Here is a 19526-nt window from a genome sequence, read left to right as displayed (position 1 = left end):
CCTATCTCGGCCTCCCAAAGTGCTGGGATTACAGGCATGAGCCACTGCGCCCGGCCTGAACTAAGTGTCTGGATAGAAGTCAGGTAATTCATGGATGACCAGGTAAGACAGACAGAAGCATGCCACCTGGTGAGTACATGGGGATGGGGAACGAGATCTGTGCTGGGCGCAGGCAGCACCAAGGCCATTGAGAATTTTAAGAAGGCTGGGATCTGCACCCCTGGCCAAGAGGGTATGTAGTAGATTAACTGCAAAACTGGTCCTGATCTTCCATCTATCCCTGAATCCACACCCTGTGTGGAGTGGCTTTGCGACATCTCTCAGCAAAGCCTGTTTCCCTTCCCCTAGAATCAGCTGGCCTTGTCATTTGGATGGACAGCAGATTGTGGCAGAAGGCACAGTGTACCAGCTCTGAGCCTTAGCCTCAAGCCATCTTCTGTGCCTTTGCTTGTTCACCCTCTTTGACCCCCGGTTCCCTCATAAAAAGAATCCTGGCTATTTGGGTGCAAAATGAGAGACCCCCACAGGGCTCCACCAGCCTTTCCAGCCAAAGGCCCCAGACATGAGATTGCCTGGCCTGATTCCCAAAGCTGCTTCACTGACTCATAGCTGACTGAGGATGCAGAGCCTAGCTCAGATCAGAACCAGGACCCAGAGACTTCTGAGCAGGAAGTGATTGCTGTTTGAAGCCAATGAGTTATGGGACAGTTTGTTATGCACTATTGTTGTAGCAAACAGAAAACCAATACAAGGCATGTTAGGGAGGAAACCCAGCTGGTGCTTGGCCTGCCACACTGTGCAACCAAGAGGTTAGGACTCCCAGAATGGACACGTATTTCTAACTTGCAGGAAAATGCCATGTGGGCTAACCAGGCCTGGAGATCACGCCTGTTGGAGTCTTTAATCTCTACAGATCTCATGTAGGGTGTTTTGTTTTGTTTTGTTTTTTCAGATGGAGTCTCACTCAGTCGCTCAGGCTGGAGTGCAGTGGCGGGATCTTGGCTCACTGCAACCTCCGCCCCCTGGGTTCAAGCAATTCTTCTGCCTCAGCCTCCCAAGTAACTGGGAATACAGGCGCGTGCCACCACGCCCGGCTAATTTTTGGTATTTTTAGCAGACATGGGGCTTCACTATGTCAGCCAGGCTGGTCTTGAACTCCTGACCTCAGGTGATCCGCTTGCCTCGGCCTCCCAAAGTGCTGGAATTACAGGCATGAGCCACCGCGCCCAGACTGCAGAGGTTTTAACTGACCTCCTGACATGTTTCCCAGAGACACAGGCACTGGGAACTTTCGGAAACGATTCCACTTGAGCTGCTAGGGAGAAATGTACCCCACTAGCCACATTCCCCTTGAGGTATACATTTTGATTTTGACGTTTTTGTATGGTAGCTGTGTGCAAGGAACAAAAAAGCAAAGACGGCTTCCAAGAGGGGCCTAGGGGAGACTGGGAAGAACTGAACAGGTCGCCAGTACTGCCCAGGTGCAATGTAAGCCATTTGATTGCAGTGGGAGAAAAAGAATCCAAGAGACAGGATTAAAGCCCATTTCAGACTTTTCCAAAAAAAAAAAAAGAAAAAAAAGAAAAAGAAAGGTGCAATGAGGGAAGCTGTCTGATGCAAGGATCTGCCAATCGGATAATTAAAAAAAAGGTGAAACAGTTCACACACCCTCCCTCCCTGTCCACCACGTCACCTGCTCCCGCTCCTGGTATCCAGGTAACTCCTGCTGTATGCCTAGGCACATGGAAAATGACCGTTTGGGTCCCAAACACATCCCAGATTGTGTCATCTGCCCCCAAACCTGCCCTGGTCTCGTGACTTGCTCCAGGGAACATCACCATCCGTCCAGGTGAGAAGTCTGGCAGTCGGACACCAGATCCTGCTCACCTCCTGCCTCAACACCCCCCCATTCTGTATGCTCTACCTTGACTATGCCTATTCCACTCCCAGGCTCCCCACTTCCAACTGGGCCACTTCTACACAGGTTTGGGTTTGTCCACTGCATGAAACCTCAATTCTGCAGCCTGACATAGGAGGTCTTCCTCCTACAGTCCTTCCTTCCCTGCATCTCTCCCAGGCCTCTCTCTCCTGTGTCCCTGAAGTCAGCTTCCAAGGCCCAGGCTGGACGTGCACATCCCCAGGGCCCCTCTACGTTGGGCTTTCCACCCTCTCCCGTCTCGCGCCCGCCTGCAGGATCATGCTCAAGGGTGTCGGCCTCCTTGCAGGGACCCGCTAGGAGCAGGATCAGAAAAAAGGTCCACATGTCCCAGGAATGTGGCCACGTTGTAATCCACCCTCCAGGTGTCCCTGACAGCCCAGGAGCGAGGTGGGAAGTGGGCCCAGGAAGCCGACGGAGCATGGTCCTCCAGGCACAGGCACACTCAGTACCCGGTCCTAGGACCTCTGGCTCCAGGGCTGGGGGTAGGAACAAGGGTTGGCAGAGGAGGGCCCGGCCACAGCTCGGCGGCTGAGGTAGCTGCAGGAGAGGCTGGCGGTGTGCTCGGAGCCTAGGGCGTAGTGGCCCTGGACCTCGGCAGTGTCTGGGCTGCCCTCTCGGCCTCCATCTCCCTGCTCAAGCCGCAGAGGACGCGGTGTGGCCACTGTCACCAGGCCAGGGGTGAAACCATCCCGGAGCTGCGGGGGCCCTCCCCGGCCTGCAGGTCACTCAGTGCTCGCTGGGGAGGGGGAACACAGAGGTAGGGGTGGTCAGTGGTCCCAGGAACCTGTGATGCCTTCCCTGTCTCTTCCCACACTAGACAGCCAGCACTGAGGCTGCAACCCGCCCCATCAGGGGATTAGGGGTATGTGTTGCTCACTGGGGCCCCTTTCCCAGCCCTGGCTTCATGGAGGATCCCTTCTTTTGGTCTCCGGCCCCCACCTCTCCAAAAGGGCCCCTCAGGTCTCCACTGGGGCTCACCTCGAATTTGCTCATGAACTCTGCAAAGATGCCGAAGAAAGCCTCAGAGGTGGTGGCCTTGGAATCCTCCCCGAAGAAGGCCAGCGCCTTGCCCAGCTCCTCCATGGCCTCGCGCTGCAGCCCGTCCAGTGCCCGAAGCACCGGCTGGGCCGTTTCCAGGAAGGACTGACAGGCCTCAGTTAAGGAAACAGCCAGTCTGCTGATGCCCCCAGGGTCTTGAGTGGTGGCCCCAGACAGACAGGTCCCCTAGCAGCCCTATTCCCGGTTGGCCTGAGTCCTTCCAAGGGCCAGGTCCTGTGTCCAACAGGGAACTGGGTTCTGTTAAGGGACTCCAGTCTCACTGGCCACTAAGCTCATCCTGGAACTGGCCACAGCCAGTGCGGCCTCAGGCCATTCACCCCTGTTCTCTCTGCAGGGCCAGGCCCTGGGTCTCTGATCAGAGGCTTCCACTGCCACCTTCTTCCCCAACCAGCCATTTACAGTAGGCCCCTCTGTCACTCTCTAGGCCTTACTTTTTTTTTTTTTTGAGACAGGGTCTTATTCTGTTGCTCAGGCTAGAGTGCAGTGGTGTGATCACAGCTCACAGGTCATTCCAGCCTCTACCTCCCAGGCTCAAGTGATCCTCCCACCTTAGCCTCCCAAGTAGCTGGGACCAGAGGCTCACACCATCACACCCAGCTAATTTTTTGATTTTTAAAATAGAGATGGGGTCTATATTGTCTAGGGTGGTCTCAAACTCCTGGGCTCAAGTGATCCTCCCACCTTGGCCTCCCAAAGTGCTGGGATTGCAGGTGTGAGCCACTGCACCAGGCCTTAGGCCTTGCTCTGTTTTCTAGAGCATTTGTCATGATCTGAAATTGTTCATAAGTTCATTTCCTACCGCCTAAGTGAAAGCTCACTTGCACCTCCAGGGCTTAGAATAGCATCTGATACATGCAAAAAGATTCGGTGGTTGAATTGCTATCATTTTTTCAGCACTTAAAACTGTGCCAAGCTTTGTTCCAAGCTTGTTGAATCATCGTTTAACACCTCTATGAGGTAGATAATCTCTATTTCACATGTGAACAAATTAAAGCACAGAGGACTTTAGCAACTAGTCCAAGATCACACAGCAAGCACTGTGGTACCTGAGCCACAGTTGAACCCACCAGGGTCATATCAATTAATGACCACTGTGGTAGCGGTTCTCATGACCCCTCTTTTTCCTGATGAGAAAACTGGGCTCAGAGACGGTAAGTGACTTGCCCATAGTCTCACAGCAGGTAAGCAAATGAGTCAGGATTTGGGCCTATGGGTGTCTGATATGCCAGGTCAATTTCCTTTGCAGAGGCTGCCTTTAATTAATTAATTAATTAATTTTGAGACAGAGTCTCGCTCTGTTGCCCAGACTGGAGTGCAATGGCACAATCTTGGCTTTCTGTAACCTCTGCCTCCTGGGTCCAAGTGATTCTCCTGCCTCAGCCTTCTGAGTAGCTGGGATTACAGGCACATGGCACCACACCTGGCTAATTTTTGTATTTTTAGTAGAGACAGGGTTTCACCATGTTGGCCAGGCTGGTCTCGAACTCCTGACCTCAGGTGAACTGCCCTCCTTGGCCTCCCAAAGTGCTGGGATTACAGGCATGAGCCACCGTGCCTGGACTGCCTTCATTTTATTTTTGAGACAGGGTCTCACTCTGTCACCCAGCTAGAGTGCAGTGGTGTGATCGTATCTCACTGCAACCTTGAACTCCTGGGCTCAAGTGATCCTCTAGCCTCAGCCTCCTGAGTAGCTGGGACTACAGGCATGCACCACCATGCCAGGCTCATTTTCAAATTCTTTTGTAGAGATGGGGTCCCGCTATGTTGCCCAGGCTGTTCTCAAACTCCTGGCCTCAAGCGATCTCTCAGCTTTGACCTCCCAAAGTGCTGGGATTACAGGCATGAGCCACTGCACCTGGCCCAGAGGCTACCCTTGAATGTGACCATCTGTCTTCTCTCTGGGGACCTCCAAGCCCAAGGAAGCAGGCCAATACCCCTAGACTGAGGGATGCTAGAGTGGACTAACCCTCACTTAAACAGCTTCAGTTTTCACATCTGCAAAACATCTGGGTGGGCTGGGCACAGTGGCTCATGGCTGTAATCCCAGTATTTTGGGAGACCAAGGCGGGCAGATCACGAGGTCAGGAGTTTGAGACCAGCCTGACCAACATAGTGAAACCCCGTGTCTACTAAAAAATACAAAAAATTAGCCGGGTGTGGTGGTGGGCACCTGTAATCCCAGCTACTTGGGAGGCTGAGGCAGAGGAAGTGCTTTAACCTGGGAGGTGGAGGTTGCAGTGAGCCAAGATCGCGCCATTGCACTCTAGCCTGGGCGACAGTGCGAGACTCCGTCTCAAAACAAAACAAAAATCTGGGTGTGAAGTGGGTGAAAGGAGATGGTGTAAAGCACCTTGCCCAAGCTGTAGAGTTTGCTTAATGATTCTCTGCAGATCTTCTGCCTGAGAGGAAAGGGCAGGGGTGGATCTGACATCAAATTCCTACTCAGACACTCACCTGCACCAGCCCCCATGTGCTGCAGTCAGAGATACGTGACAGGGGCTTTCATCACCTACTGCCCTGGCCACAGGCACAGCCCCCAGACCTCTCCTCCTTACCTAGCTTCAGCCTTAGGGAAAACTCTGTGTTCCCTGCCAAGGGGTGTTGGAGCCAGAGATGGGGAGCAGGGAGAAGTGCCACATGCCCTTCTTTCCTGTCTTCCTATCTGGGCCTCTGTCACCCACTGGCCAGGCCCTGCTGGGGGGCTCAGTGGGAATGTCCCAACCTCCTGACTGCCTTTGGCTGGTAGGGCCCGACAGGCTGCTCCTTGTAATTTTGAGACTTAGCTCTGGGCTGTAGTGCCCCAGAGGACAGATGGGACAGCGGCTTTGGGGCACTCAAAAGAGCTCTGGCTTCAGTTACGCACAGACTTGGCATTACAAATGCCTTGGGATTGTAAATGACCCAGGGCTAAGTGCAGTGGCTCACGCCTGTAATCCCAGCACTCTGAGAGGCTGAGGCAGGTGGATCACCTGAGGTCAGGAGTTCAAGACCAACCTGGAAAACATAGTGAACCCATGTCTCTACCAAAAATACAAAAATAAGCTGGGTGTGGTGGTGGGTGCCTGTAATCCCAGCTACTTGGGAGGCTGAGGCAGGAAAATAGCTTGAACCTGGGAGGCGGAGGCTGCAGTGAGCCAAGATCGTGCAACTGCACTCCAGCTTGGGCAACAGAGCAAGGCTCTGTCTCAAAAAATAAAAAAATACATACATACATACATACATACATACATACATACATACATAAAATAAAATAAAATAAAATAAAATAAATGTATAATCCAGGATGGGACCCAGTGTTGTGGCTTACGCCTGTAATCCCAGCACTCTGGGAGGTTGAGGCAGGCAGATCACTTGAGCCCAAGAGTTTGAGACCAGCTTGGGCAACATGGCAAAACCCTGTCTCTACTAAAAATACAAAAATTAGCCAGGCATAGCCTGGGTGACAGAGTGAGGCCCTGTCCCAATCAATCAATCAATCAATAACCCAGCATGGAGCCTCTTTCAGGAACCCTGGGTACACAGCAGCCTGTGCCCAGAATCTCCGCAGGAAGTCGAGGTCTCCAGTGGCCACTGGAGCCACAGCCAGCTCTACCCAACCATCCCACGATCCAGCCTGGTGCAGGAACAGGCTGCTCAGAGGATGCCGACATGACCACTGCAAACTTGTCCTCGCTGGAGGGGGAAATGCTCTCGCAGGCATCCTGTATCTCGCTGATAGTGCCATGGAGGTCGGCCAGGTCGCTGGTCAGGGCCCGTTGGTTCACTGTAGGGAAGAGGACAGAGGCCACACGTGGCCACTCTTCCAGCCCAGGACAGCATGGCTCTGCCCCATCCACCCACCCAGCATACCTTTGGCAGCCAGGGGCACAGTGGGCAGGTCCTGAGCAAAGCCCAGGAGTTCAGGGAAGTGCTGGCTCAGCGATTTGGCAAGGATGTGCAGGAAGGTGGACTTCCCATCTACTGTCTTGGTGGAGTTCAGCTGTAAGCGACCCCCCAACATACATCCCCATCAAGGACCCCATCAGATGGGGTCACATGGGCCCAGCTTCTCCTGGACTACTGTGGCATCAGTGATCAATTCTTGCCCCTCCCCTTTTTTTAAAAATAGCAGGGTCTTGCTCTGTTGCCCAGACTGGAGTGCAGCAGCTCCATCACAGCTCACTACCGCCTCAAACTCCTAGGCTTGGACTACAGGCATGCATCATGCCTGGCTAATTATTTTTGTAGAACTGGGGTCTTGCTATGTTGTCCAGGCTAGTCTCCAACTCTTGGCCTCAAGTGATCCTCCCACCTTGGCCTCCAAAAGTGCTGGGATTACAGGCATGAGCCACCACACCCAGCTCAATCCCCAGCCTTTGACACTCTCTTTCCAACTCTTTTCCCTCACTCCATTTTTCCAAATCCTGGGAGTGTGTTCCTCCACCCCACCACACCCCACCCTTTGCTGCAGTCACATCCTGGCTTCAATGTAGCCCTTTTCCTGCTAGAAGAAGAGCCCTCCGTGGTCACAATGTCCTCTCCTGCTCTCTGCCACAACTGAGCTAGGCTTGGCGTCAGCACCTTGCTGCTAGAGCAAACCAGTTAACTGCTGCCGGCAGGCCCCCTCACCTCTGTCAGAAAGTTGATCTTGAAGCCGGTGGTCTTGTTGGTTTTGGGCTGTCCATCGTTGAGATAGTTGCCCATGGCCAACACAAACTGTGGACGAGAAGGTGTGCAGGGCCTGTCCTCCACCACCACCCACCCACCCAGCTGTCTGGATGGGCCTCCATGCTGGAAGCCCCAGGAGGCAGAGAAGCAGATAGGGTGCCAGGGAGGGTATGCCCACTAACCTCCAGGATCTTGGCGAGCTTCCGACTGTTTTTGAGCTCCAGGGAGGCCTGGCGCAAGCATTCAAGGCTGCCACGGATCTCCTCTGTCTTCTCCTGAAGGGTGGCCTGGAAGTGGAGGCTGCGCAGGCGCGTCTTGTATTCGGGAACTGACAGCATCTGCCTCGAAGGCAGAGCCAGGATTCACCCATCCCCTTCCTGGGACCCTCTGCCCCACCGCAGGCTTTGGGGTGGGAGGTCTGCTAAATGCTTGGGCCCGATATTCCGGTAGGAAGAATAAGCACGACCCCTGGGGGAGCCCACCTCCCATGTACCTTGGACCCCTGATGGGACCCGGCCATTAAAGGTTAATGTTAAACTGGGACTCAGAGGCCTGGGCGCAATGGCGGCCCTCGAAAGGGCGCGGGACTCCAGCAGCACTGGCCACAGCGACAGCCCCTATGGAGCCGGCCGAGGCCTCGGGGCGGGATTGTGGTCGCGGCACCTGCAGGACGAACTGGTCCGGCTCGCTGAGGCGGCCGGGCGCCTCGCGGAAAGCCTGGTAGCGCTGCTCCTCGTCGGCGTCGGGCGCGAAGAGCAGCAGCTGCGCCAGATGCGCGGGCTCCAGGCGCCGGGGCTCCATGCTCATCAGCACCTGGCGCAGCTCCGCGGGGCTCAGCTTCAGGTGCGCCAGGAGGATGGCTGCGGGCGGGGCGGCGCGGTGAGTGGGCGGGGCGGAGGCGGGGCCGGATGGGATCCAAGACGGAGGGGGCAGGGCAGAGGCGGGGAGAGGGCGGAGACGGGGCGGGGCCTACGGGAGAGGGCGGGGTCTTGAGGCTGGAGGGATAAGAAACGCGGACAGGGACAAGAGGATGAGCTGAGGCGGGTACCGGGTGGGGAGAGGACGGCGCTTCAAGACGGGCCTGGGCTAAGGGGAGGAGCCTGGGAGGGGAAGAAAAAAGGAAAAGGGGCGGGGCCGCTCGGTGAGCAGGGGCAAGGAGGGGGGGGGCCCGGCAGGAAGAGGGCGGGGCTTCCAAGTTGGCCCAGGGTACAGGGGGGAATCTGAAGGGGCAGGGGACAAGGAAAGCGGGTAGACCTGCGAGGGAGAGCTGGGGCGGGGCCTGGGCTACTGGAGAAACTCTAGAGGGGTAGGGGACAATGAACAGGGCGGGGTCTACGAGGATAAACTGGGGCGGGACTCAGGTGGAAAGAGGGAGGGGCTTTGGGATTGGCCTGGGCTACTGTGAGCCTGGGGGGCAGGAGCAAGGAAAAGGAGCGGGGCTGCTGGTTGAGATCTAGCTGGAGTAGAGGGCGGGGCCCAGCAGGGAGAGGGCGGAGCTTCCAGATGGGCTTCGGCTACGGGGAGGAGACTGAATGGAGGAGACAAGGAACAGGGGCGGGGCCTGCGAGGGGTGCCGTAGGGGGCTGGGCAGGGGCGGGCCCTGAAATAGAGACGGTCTTTCAGAGACCGATTTAAGGGTGAGGACGGGGTTCTAGAGGCGCTAGATTAAGAAGCTGGGTGGAGCCTATGGGGGTCGGGCCAGGGACAAGGGCGGGGCCTGCGAAGGAGAGAGGGAATGAGGCTGGAGGCGTGGCCAGAACCTGGGAGTTGATTACACAGTGAGGGCGGGGCAGGCACCTGCGCCCAGGTGGGATCTGGCTGGCTATGGGGCCTGGGAGGGGGACTTCACCGCGCTGAGCGACAGGAGTCCGGGTCCCCACCGCCTAATCTCTGTCATCCACCTGGGCAGGTCTGAGGCCCAGAAAAAGGGCCGCCACCTGCCCCCTACACCCCCTGGGGTTCCCCGGACCCTCACAGGTGTTGTAGGCCTTCTTATGGGACAGGATCTCCACCACCTCCTTCTTCCGGAAGGGCTCCGGCCCCGGCACCGGTTCTGGAAAAGAAACTGACAGTTTACGAAGGGGGCTAGGCTGAGGCTGCAGTGGGAAGGCCCAGGAGTGGTGTGGCCACAGCCAACAGCCACGATTCCCCCTAAGGACGACCTCGACTTAATCAGCTACGCATGTCCATAGTCTCCTCATTCCTCAGGTCGGGGACCCTCAGGCCTCAGGTCCTGTGTGTAACCTCCCCTCACCCCCGTGCCCTGTGCATCCTCCATGCTGCAGGCGGCCAGGTCTTTCTGTTCCATCCTGGGACCGCCTGTTCCACCCAGCAACCACAGGGAGATACCCAGAAAAGGGTGAGGGCAAGGGAGCCTGGAAGATATATTTGTGGATGCCCCCTGTCTACGGTGTGACTGTGAACAAATTACCTCACTTCTCTGTGCTTCCTCATGAGGAAATGGGGGGTGATCACAGTATGTACATCATAGAATTGCCATGGGATTTAGAAATTAGAGTCCCTGGTATTTGATCACTGCACAATAAATGCCAGCTTTTTTTTTTTTTTGAGACAGGGTCTCATTGGGTCACCCAGGTTACCAGGTCGGAGTGCAGTGGTGTGATCGCAGCTCACTGCAACCTCTACCTCCCAGGCTCAATTGATCCTCCCAACTCAGCCTCCCAAGTAGCTGGGAACCACAGGCATCCTCCACCATGCCTGGCTAATTGTTTGTATTTTTGGTAGAGACAGGGGTTTTACCACGTTGCCCAGGCTGGTCTCGAACTCCTGAGCTCAGGCAATCCACCCACCTCAGCCTCCCAAAGTGCTGGGATGACCGGCGTGAGCCACTGTGCCCGGCCTAAATGCCAGCTATTAAATAACTCAGGGACGGAAGGCTTGAGGACACATCAGGTTAAATAGCAGTCAGTGCAGCCCTGGAAGATGCTAAGCCTGGAACTGTCACAGATGGTGTAGTATCTGGGGTTCCCTAAGGCCATCAGGCCACTCACTAGCAGGTTTCTGGGTGCCGAAGTGGAGCTCCAGGTCAAGGTATTTCACCATGTCACTCAGCTTGTCGTAGTCGGAGTCTTCCCCGAGCTGCCAGGGAAGATGGGAAGTTCAGAGGAGAAGCAGCAGCAGCTGGACTGGCCTCCCACTTCCCACCCTCTGAGGGCCGCCCTGGGGACTTCCCGAGCAAAAGCACCCATCAGGTGCTGGGATCAAGCCCAGAGCCGGAGGAGACTGCAAGAAAAGCCAGATCATCTGAGTCACTGGGTGCTGAGCCAGCGCCTCTTGGGGTCAATCGAGACTCAAGACTTGGAACTCTACTCGTGCAGAAGCCAGCAAGATGGGACTGAAGCGGGGGCATGAAGGAGCTCTGAAGAGGCTAGAGGCAAGTAAGGGGCTACCGGAGGTGGCTCAGGGGTCTGGCTCTGTCATCAGGTCTCCTTGGAGGGCAGTGAGTTCACCAGGGCTGCCCTGGGCAGAGTGAGCTGGTGCAGGGAGAACTGCAGCTGTGACAGCCTAGGGGCCAGACGCTGGACACATGGCTGTGATGAATGGCATAGATGAGAGGTGACAGCCTGGGGCTGGGACAGGGAGTGAGGATGGGGTGGCTGCCAAAGGGAGAGGACCCAAAGGGAGGGCAGGCAGGGGAATTAAGTCTTAGAACACAGCTGCAGGGCAAGGACACTGAGGATGGATTTGGGCTTGGTCAGATGTGTGACCTGTGTCCCTGTCTCCACCTTTGGTAACTAATGGAAGAACCATGCTGTGGAGCAAGACTTGGAGATTGGTTTAAGGTTGGCAGGAGTGAGGTCTCCAGGGGACTCAGGAGGTCCCTATTTGTGCCCTTGTCTCACCGAAGTTTTTTGTTGTTGTTGTTGTTGTTGTTTGAGATACGGTCTCACTCTGTCCCCCAGGCTGAACTGCAGTGGTGCCATCTTGGCTTACTGCAACCTCCATCTCTGGGAATCAAGTGATCCTCCCTCTTCAGCCTCCTGAGTAGCTGGGACCACAGGCATGCACCACCATGTCCGGCTAATTTTTTGAATTATTTGTAGAGATGAGATCTCACTATATTGCCCAGGCTTGCCTTGAACTCCTGGGCTCAAGCAGTCCTCCCAGCTCAGCCTCCCAAAGTGCTGGGATTACAGGCATGAACCACCAAGACTGGCCTCACTGGACATCTTTATTAGCAACTTGGAAAGGGTCCCTGGAGACGTGGGCTAATGATATCTTGGCTGAGAAGGCAAGAGACAGAATTGGGACCCAGGAGATGGCAGTGGGGAAAAATCACAAGCATGCTTCTGCCCAGTGTGACTACACGTGAGAGTGTATTATTGATCCCAAGAAGATGTGGTTGAGGATGATGGTGAGCATGAGCACTAGGTTGGGGCAGCCCCAGGAGCTGGAAGGAGTCCCTGCCATATTAAAAGGAGTATGATGTCTGGGTCAAAGGAGGTGAGAACCCTGTTCTCTCCTCTGAGCTGGAACCCCCATTGGGGATTCCATCTGGGAATGTCTCTTTGACAGGGACATGGACACTGGAGTGGGGGCTGGAAACCATGTTCTAAGAGAACGACCTGAAAAAAAAAAGAGGTGGGGTGAACCTTGTTCATCTTGCAGATTGGTTGGTCTGTGGATAAGATTGCTCTGCCTGATTTCAAGGGCCAGAAAGAAAACAGGGCATGGGAATCCTGGGGAGACAAGATTTCAGAGCAAGACAAAGGATAGTTAAAATCGTCCAGTGAGGAAAGAAAGACCTTGACAGGTAGTGAGTTCCCCATCACTGAAGGTGCTCAAACATACCCTGGCAGTGTTGTGCGGGAGGAAATTCAAGCATCAAAGTGAAAGGGTGAAGGCCGGTGTGCAGGAGTTTGAACCAGCTGCTCTTTTAAGGGTTTAAGAGAACTCGTCTGGCCTCAAGAGCGATAGGTTTCAAGGATGGGTACGGTGGCATTTCCAGGTGTCCCCAGTGTGTGTCTTTGGCTTAGGGACATAGATTGGCTTCAGTGCCTGCAATGGCCCCCAAGCATGGGGATGTCGTTGGGCTGGGCGTCTACTCATCCTCTGCTTGGGGTAGGGAGGATGATGTTGGAAGATGCCTGGTAGATGGGTTTTCCTTCAGTGCTGCTGCCCACACCATCCTCCCCCAGTACAGAGCACTGGTGGGTCCCAGGTCACCCACCTGACCCCAGATGGTGCCTTCTGAGTTCTCCACCTGTTCCCACCGCAAGCGCTTGACACTCATGTGGCTGGTCTCACTACGCCGGTGGCCCAGGCCCCGGGACAGCATGGGGGGCGCACAGGGCACGGGTGGGGGCAGGGGCGGTGGGGGTGGTGGAGGGACTGGGTGGCTGAGTTGGGTGAGGGGCTTGGTCAGTGCCTGAGCAGGGCCCCGGGAACCATCAGAGCTGCGGGAGCTGGGCTTGGGGTCATGGAAAGGCAGGGGTGGTGGTGGGGGGGGGCTGAGTGGGGGTGGGGGGATGTGGTCAGAGATGGAGGAGTAGGTCAGGGAGCTGCCTTCTTCACTGCTGCTGACGCAGTCGCTGGCGCTGCTCCGCTCATTGGTTACGAAGCTGCCCTGGTCATCATGGAAGCTCATCTGGTGGTGGGGAGAGAGGCAAGGGGAGGGTGAGGCTGGGCCCAGAGAGACTAGAGCAGGTGCACAGTGAAGGATCATGGGATAGCCTGGGAAAAGGATAGGGCCGTCTCACGGGTTAGCCTCAGCCTGTGAGGGGGACAGCCTGGGATAAAGATAGGACTGCCTCACCGGTTAGCCTCAGGCTGTGAGGGGCATAGCCTGGGCTAAGGATAGGACCCTCTCATGGGTTAGCCTCAGGCTGTGGGTGGGATAGCCTGAGCTAAGGAATGGGCTAACCTGGGACAGTGAATACGGGCTAACCTCAGACAAGGAGCATGATAACCTCAAACAGGAGATAGGGTAACCTGGGGCAAGGGGTGGGATAGCTTGAGCCAGGGAGTGGGATAGCCTGGGGAAGATCCCAAGGGCAGCAGGCCCCTTGCAGGAGCCCAGGAACACTATTGCTTTGCAGACTACCACACCTCGCCTCCCCCGCCTCCCTCCACACCTGCTTGCATGCCCACCTCCTCGTAGTCATTCTCGGGGGTCAGGAAATCATCCACGATGGTGACCCGGGGGCCCAACTGCTCGCTCAGCACGTCCAGGAAGCGGTCAGTATCACGGCTTCGCACAGGGTGGGAGAAGGTGAAGAGCTTCCTGCGGCTGGGCGGGCGGGCGGGGTCCGGACTTGGGGGGCTGTCAGGGCAGATGGGCCCGGGGCCTGGCTGTGGGGAGGGCGCCCTGCTGCTGTCCAGGCTGGCGTAGGGGTGGGACTCAGAGCTGCTGGGGGAGGCCAGGCCCCCCGAACACAGCGGGTGGTAGCAGGGGGAGGGCAAGAGTCGCTCGCTGGGCCACGAGACGCCGGACAGGGTCCTGGGCCCTGGAGGGGGGATGGAGTATGAGGATCCTTCTTCAGCCAGCACCGGGGTTCCAGGTGTAAGCTGGAGAGAGGGCCCTAGGGCAGGCTCGCTCTGTGTCCCGGGCCACTCCCCTTTCCCTCTCTGGGCACAGTGCAGGAAGACCCTGGGCGGCCCTGCCTTCCAAGCATGACCAAAGGCCAAGCAGGAGCATTGTTCAGCCTCAGGACAGGCTGGACGCCAGCTCACCTTGGAATGGTCACCAGGGGTCCCAGCTGGGAGCCACTGAACACCACTAACTCAAAGAGTGGAGGGGCTTCTCTAGAGCCCAGACCCAGAGTCACGGGGTGTCTCGCACGCCCAGCAAGCCCTGAGATCACAGGAGGATCTCCCAGGGGTCCTGCCTTCTAAGCTGCAGAGCAACTGTCTTCCCAGCTGTGCCATTCACAGGACAATGCGTACACTCGATAGTTTATCCAATAACCACTTGCTAACTTGGGGACTTCTTCAGAAACAGACATCTGCCAACATTTGCCTTCTTTCTTTCTTTTCTTTTTTTTTTTTTTTTTTGAGACGGAGTCTCGCTGTGTCACCCAGGCTGGAGTGCAGTGGCCGGATCTCAGCTCACTGCAAGCTCCACCTCCCGGGTTCACGCCATTCTCCTGCCTCAGCCTCCCCAGTAGCTGGGACTACAGGCGCCCGCCACCTCACCCAGCTAGTGTTTTGCATTTTTTAGTAGAGACGGGGTTTCACTGTGTTAGCCAGGATGGTCTCGATCTCCTGACCTCGTGATCCGCCCGTCTCGGCCTCCCAAAGTGCTGGGATTACAGGCTTGAGCCACCGTGCCCGGCCCCTTTCTTTCTTTTCTTTTCTTTTTTTTTTTTTGGAGACAGATTCTCGCTGTTGCCCAGGCTGGAGTGCAGTGGTGCAATCTCAGCTCACTGCAGACTCCGCCTCTCGGGTTCAAGAGATTCTCCCGCCTCAGCCTCCTGAGTAGCTGGGACTATAGGCGTGTGCCACCATGCCCGGCGAATTTTTTTGTATTTTTTGTACAGACAGGGTTTCACCGTGTTAGCCAGGATGGTCTCAATCTCCTGACCTCGTGATCCACCTGCCTCAGCCTCCCAAAGTGTTGGGATTACAGGTGTGAGCCACCGCATCCGGCCTCTTTTTCTTTTTTAAGATAGGGTCTTGCTCTGTTGCTTACAGGCTAGAGTGCAGTGGCTCGATCACAGCTCACTGCAGCCTTGAACTCCTGGGCTCAAGTGATCCTCCCGGCTCAGCCTCTTGAGGAGTTAGGACTACAGGCATATGCAACCATACCCAGCTAATTTTGTATTTTTGTTTTTGTAGACATGGGGTCTCACTATGTTGCCAGGCTGGTCTCAAACTCCTGGGCTCAATCGATCCTCCTGCCTTGGCCTCCCAAAGTGCTGGGATTACAGGCACGACCCACGGTACCCAGGCTACTTTCTTTTTTTTTTTTTTTGAGGCGGAATCTCGCTCTGTCGCCCAGGCTTGAGTGCAGTGGCCGGATCTCAGCTCACTGCAAGCTCCGCCTCCCGGGTTCACGCCATTCTTCTGCCTCAGCCTCCCGAGTAGCTGGGACTACAGGCTCCGCCACCTCGCCCGGCTAGTTTTGTGTAGTTTTTAGTAGAGACGGGGTTTCACCGTGTGAGCCAGGATGGCCTCGATCTCCTGACCTCGTGATCCGCCCGTCTCGGCCTCCCAAAGTGCTAGGATTACGGGCTTGAGCCACCGCGCCCGGCCCAGGCTACTTTCTTGATCCACAGCTGAGGTGAGGGTCACAGGGCCATGGGAGGGACTGGGACAACCCTGACCCTGATGGAGCAGAGAAGCAGCTCCAGGGCTGAGCCTGGGGTGGAGAGAAACACCCAGACAGTCAAGAGGACAGAGGCTGGAGCCCTACCTGCAGTGATTGCCGGGCTGGGGCCCGGAGGGGAAGCCCGGGATTTGGACGCGGTCCCCATCTTCCCTTTGAAGCTGCTGTTCAGTCGAGACTCGAGCTCTGCATAAACGGCTGACATCTGGAGGGAGGCGGGGGTGAGTCCAGCCCACCCTACTTCTCCTCATGGCCCTAATGTGGCCTCAGAGGCCAGGCCTGGGTGGGCCGGGAGGCGGGGATCTGCTCCAGCCTGAAGCAGCCCCTTGGCCTGGGTCTCCTAGGCCCAGTCCTACGGACTGTCCATTCCCCGCCCCCTACTGACCCCACCTGGAGGGCAGAGAGAAGGTCTCACCATCTTGGGGTTGGGGGTCTCAGGGAGGGAAGTGCCATCGCCCGCTTGGCGCTCGCCTGGGATCAGGGGAAGAGGCATCTCAGGACACTCGCCAGGACCTACCGAGGAACAATGTCATTACGGTAACGATGTCTGTACGGTAATGTATCTGAGGTCTAAGGCTCAGGCCCTGGCCCAGAACCAACAGGCCCCACAGACCCAGGAGGGCCAATCCTGAGCCCTGCTGAGCCCCATTCCCTGGGATTCCCCACCTCACCAAGCCTATTTTGCAGGTGGAAAAACAGCTCTTTTCATACCCTCCCCCCAGCACCAGCCTTACCGCAGCTGAGGCCAGCCTCCAGGCCCTGGGACCGGAGGCTGCGGCGGCACATGGAGGAAGCCCGCAGGGAGCTCCGCGGCTGGGGCTCGGGCGTGGGCTCCGGCTCCAGGTCCAGCTCAGGCTCCGGCTCTGCTGTGGGACATGCAGGGAATATGGGGCCCTCTTGTCCTCTCAGCCAGACAAGGGACCTCCAAAACAGGGAGGGGAGGGCAGATGTCATCTGCACCAATATGCGGACCCCAGGCTATGGGGTCTGCCCTGCTTGCCTCCAGAACAGCTCTTGAGGGGAAGCTCCGGGGCAAGAAACCAGGTGCCAGGAGCAGCACCAAAATGCAGCAAGTCTGAGCTTGGGGACCTAGCAGAGATCTTATAACAACAGCTTCCAGAGTCTCAACTCCCTGTGCTTGCCCCAGGCCAAGTCACTGCTGCCCAGAGAGGATTATGGGCAAAATAGAAGTTGGTTTTTTTTTTTTTTTTTGCTTTTTTTTTTTTTAGACTTAGTTTTGCTCTTATTGCCCAGGCTGGAGTGCAGTGGCACAATCTCAGCTCTCTGCAACCGCCACCTCCCAGGTTTAAGCGATTCTCCTGCCTCAGCCTCCCGAGTAGCTGGGATTACAGGTGTCCACCACCACGCATGGCTAATTTTTGTATTTTCAGTAGAGACAGGGTTTCGCCATGTTGGCCAGGCTGGTCTCAAGCTCCTGACCTCAGGTGATCCACCCACCTCAGCCTCCCAAAGTGCTGGGATTACAGGCATGAGCCACTGCTCTCGGCCAAAATAGAAGTTTTTTGAGCTTAGGCCGATATGTAAGACATGTGCCATCCAGCACGGAGCCCGAGCTTCTTGCTAAAATCCTAGCAAGTTGTGGGTCCCTGGGACTGCAGCTCATGGGCACACAAGGGGCAGCAACTCTGCAGCAGCCCCTCCCCTCCCTTCCCCTCCCCATCCTTTTCAACTGAGTCTGGCTTCCTTTCCTCCCTCCCTTCCTTCCTTTCTACCTTCCTGTCTGGCTTTCTCATCCAGGCTGGAGTGCAGTGGCACAATCTCAGCTCACTACAACCTCTGCCTCTTGGGTTCAAATGATTCTCGAGCCTCAGCCTCCCAAGTAGCTGGGACTACAAGCATGCACCACCACGCCTGGGTAATATTTTGTATTTTTTTTTCAGTAGAGATGGTGTTTCACCATGTTGGCCAGGCTGGTCTCGAACTCCTGATCTCAGGTGATCCACCCGCCTCGGCCTCCCAAAGTGCTGGGGGATTACAGATGTGAGCCACCACGCCTGCCTTTTGTTTTTGTTTTTGTTTTTTTTTAGACAGGTCTCACTCTGTCCCCCAGGTTGGAGTGCGATCAAGGCTCAGTGCAGCCTTGAATTCCAGGCTCAAGAGACCCTCCTGCCTCCCCAGTAGCTGGGATTACAGGTGCATGCCACCATACCCAGCTAATTTTAAAATTTTTTTTGTAGAGAAGGGATCTTGCTATGTTGCCCAGGCTAGTCTCCAACTACTGAACTCAAGTGCTCCTCCCACCTCATCCTCCCAAGTAGCTGGGACTACAGGTGCACGCCACCACACCTGGCTAATTTTTTATTTTATTTTTGAGATGGAGTCTTGCTATGTCACCCAGACTGGAGTGCAGTGGTGCGATCTCAGCTCACTATAACCTCCATCTCACGGGTTCAAGCGATTCTTCTGCCTCAGCCTCTCAAGTAGCTGGGATTACAGGTGCGTGCCACCACGCTTGGCTTATTTTTGTATTTTTAGTAGAGACGAGGTTGCCCCATGTTGGCCAAGCTGGTCTCGAACTTCTGACCTCAAGTGATCCACCTGCCTCGGCCTCTCAAAGTGCTAGGATTACAGACGTGAGCCACCACGCCCAACCACCCCTGGCTGATTTTTTAAGTATTTTGTAGATATGGGGGTCTCGTTGTGTTGCCCAAGCTGGTCTTGAACTCCTGACCTCAAGCGATCCGCCCACCTCAGCCTCCCAAAGTTCTGGGATGACCGGCGTGAGCCACCGAGCCTGGCCTGCAGAGGCTTTCATAGCAGGGGCAGGGTGCCTAGAACAGGGTAGAACACAGGCTTCCGCACACCTTCCATCCACATGGCCTGCATGCTGAGTGCAGGGGTTTGTGGGCATTCAAAGGGCATGCTGAACAGACTGGTAGCTGCCACACGTGGCACCGCAGTCCTGTGTATGTGCAAGAAAGAGTACACTAGAAGCCACTGGCCAGGTGGGATGCGGTTGTGGGCTCACGATCCTGGTGGTGGTGTTGGCATGTCTGTAAACGGCAACCACATGAATTTCTTTTTTTCTTTTCTTTCTTCTTTTTTTTTTTTTTTTTGAGGGCAGTAGCTCAATCATAGCTCACCACAGCCTCGATCTCCTGGACTCAAGCCATTTTCCCACCTCAGCCTCCCAAGCAGCCGGGACTACAGTTGTGCATTACACCTGGCTAAATTAAAACGTATTGTTTATTTATTTTTTTGGTAGAGACAGGCTCTTGCTATGTTGCCCAGGCTAATCTTGAACTCCTGAGCTCAAGTGATCCTCCCACCTCAGCCTCCTAAAACGCTGGGATTATAGGCGTGAGCCACCGCGTCCAGCCTTACACAAGTTCCTTGATCTGTGCCACGCTTCTCAGAGTACCGAGCACAGCCACTGAGATCACTTCCATTTTGTGGGTGCAAAAACTGAAACAGCAGGTGGTTAGGTGCAGTGTCTAAAGTCTCAGGTTATGCTGTGTACGTCGCATAAAGGTCACGCTGGGAAGGCACATCCGTGGGGCCACATGTGGGCCTAGCCCTGGTGTATTGGGTGTGTACGAGCATGGCTGTGGACACATCTCTGTGGGAGGGGCC

The 19526-nt window shown here is 55.9% G+C and overlaps 1 protein-coding gene across 1 annotated transcript in view; it reads right to left on the bottom strand.

Moving 5' to 3' along the window:
- Nucleotides 1–1447: 1447 nt before the first annotated feature.
- Nucleotides 1448–19526, bottom strand: part of GRID2IP (Grid2 interacting protein) — a 60104-nt gene continuing 42025 nt past the window's right edge. Inside the window, exons 9-22 of the mRNA XM_030932191.1 lie at nucleotides 16667–16798; nucleotides 16348–16445; nucleotides 16020–16137; nucleotides 13757–14112; nucleotides 12837–13253; nucleotides 10657–10744; nucleotides 9621–9698; nucleotides 8309–8505; nucleotides 7828–7983; nucleotides 7607–7693; nucleotides 6848–6977; nucleotides 6643–6761; nucleotides 2918–3082; nucleotides 1448–2675 (exon numbers count right to left, since the gene is read on the bottom strand). Coding sequence (XP_030788051.1) covers nucleotides 2604–2675; nucleotides 2918–3082; nucleotides 6643–6761; nucleotides 6848–6977; nucleotides 7607–7693; nucleotides 7828–7983; nucleotides 8309–8505; nucleotides 9621–9698; nucleotides 10657–10744; nucleotides 12837–13253; nucleotides 13757–14112; nucleotides 16020–16137; nucleotides 16348–16445; nucleotides 16667–16798 — 2213 coding nt within the window. The 3' untranslated portion in view covers nucleotides 1448–2603. The remainder of the gene's footprint in view (nucleotides 2676–2917; nucleotides 3083–6642; nucleotides 6762–6847; nucleotides 6978–7606; nucleotides 7694–7827; nucleotides 7984–8308; nucleotides 8506–9620; nucleotides 9699–10656; nucleotides 10745–12836; nucleotides 13254–13756; nucleotides 14113–16019; nucleotides 16138–16347; nucleotides 16446–16666; nucleotides 16799–19526) is intronic.

The sequence above is a fragment of the Rhinopithecus roxellana genome, chromosome 6, assembly GCF_007565055.1.
Source record: "Rhinopithecus roxellana isolate Shanxi Qingling chromosome 6, ASM756505v1, whole genome shotgun sequence".
Taxonomy (NCBI): domain Eukaryota; kingdom Metazoa; phylum Chordata; class Mammalia; order Primates; family Cercopithecidae; genus Rhinopithecus; species Rhinopithecus roxellana.
The sequence above is the reverse complement of the archived record's forward strand: the minus strand, read 5'-3'. Positions and strand labels throughout refer to the sequence as shown.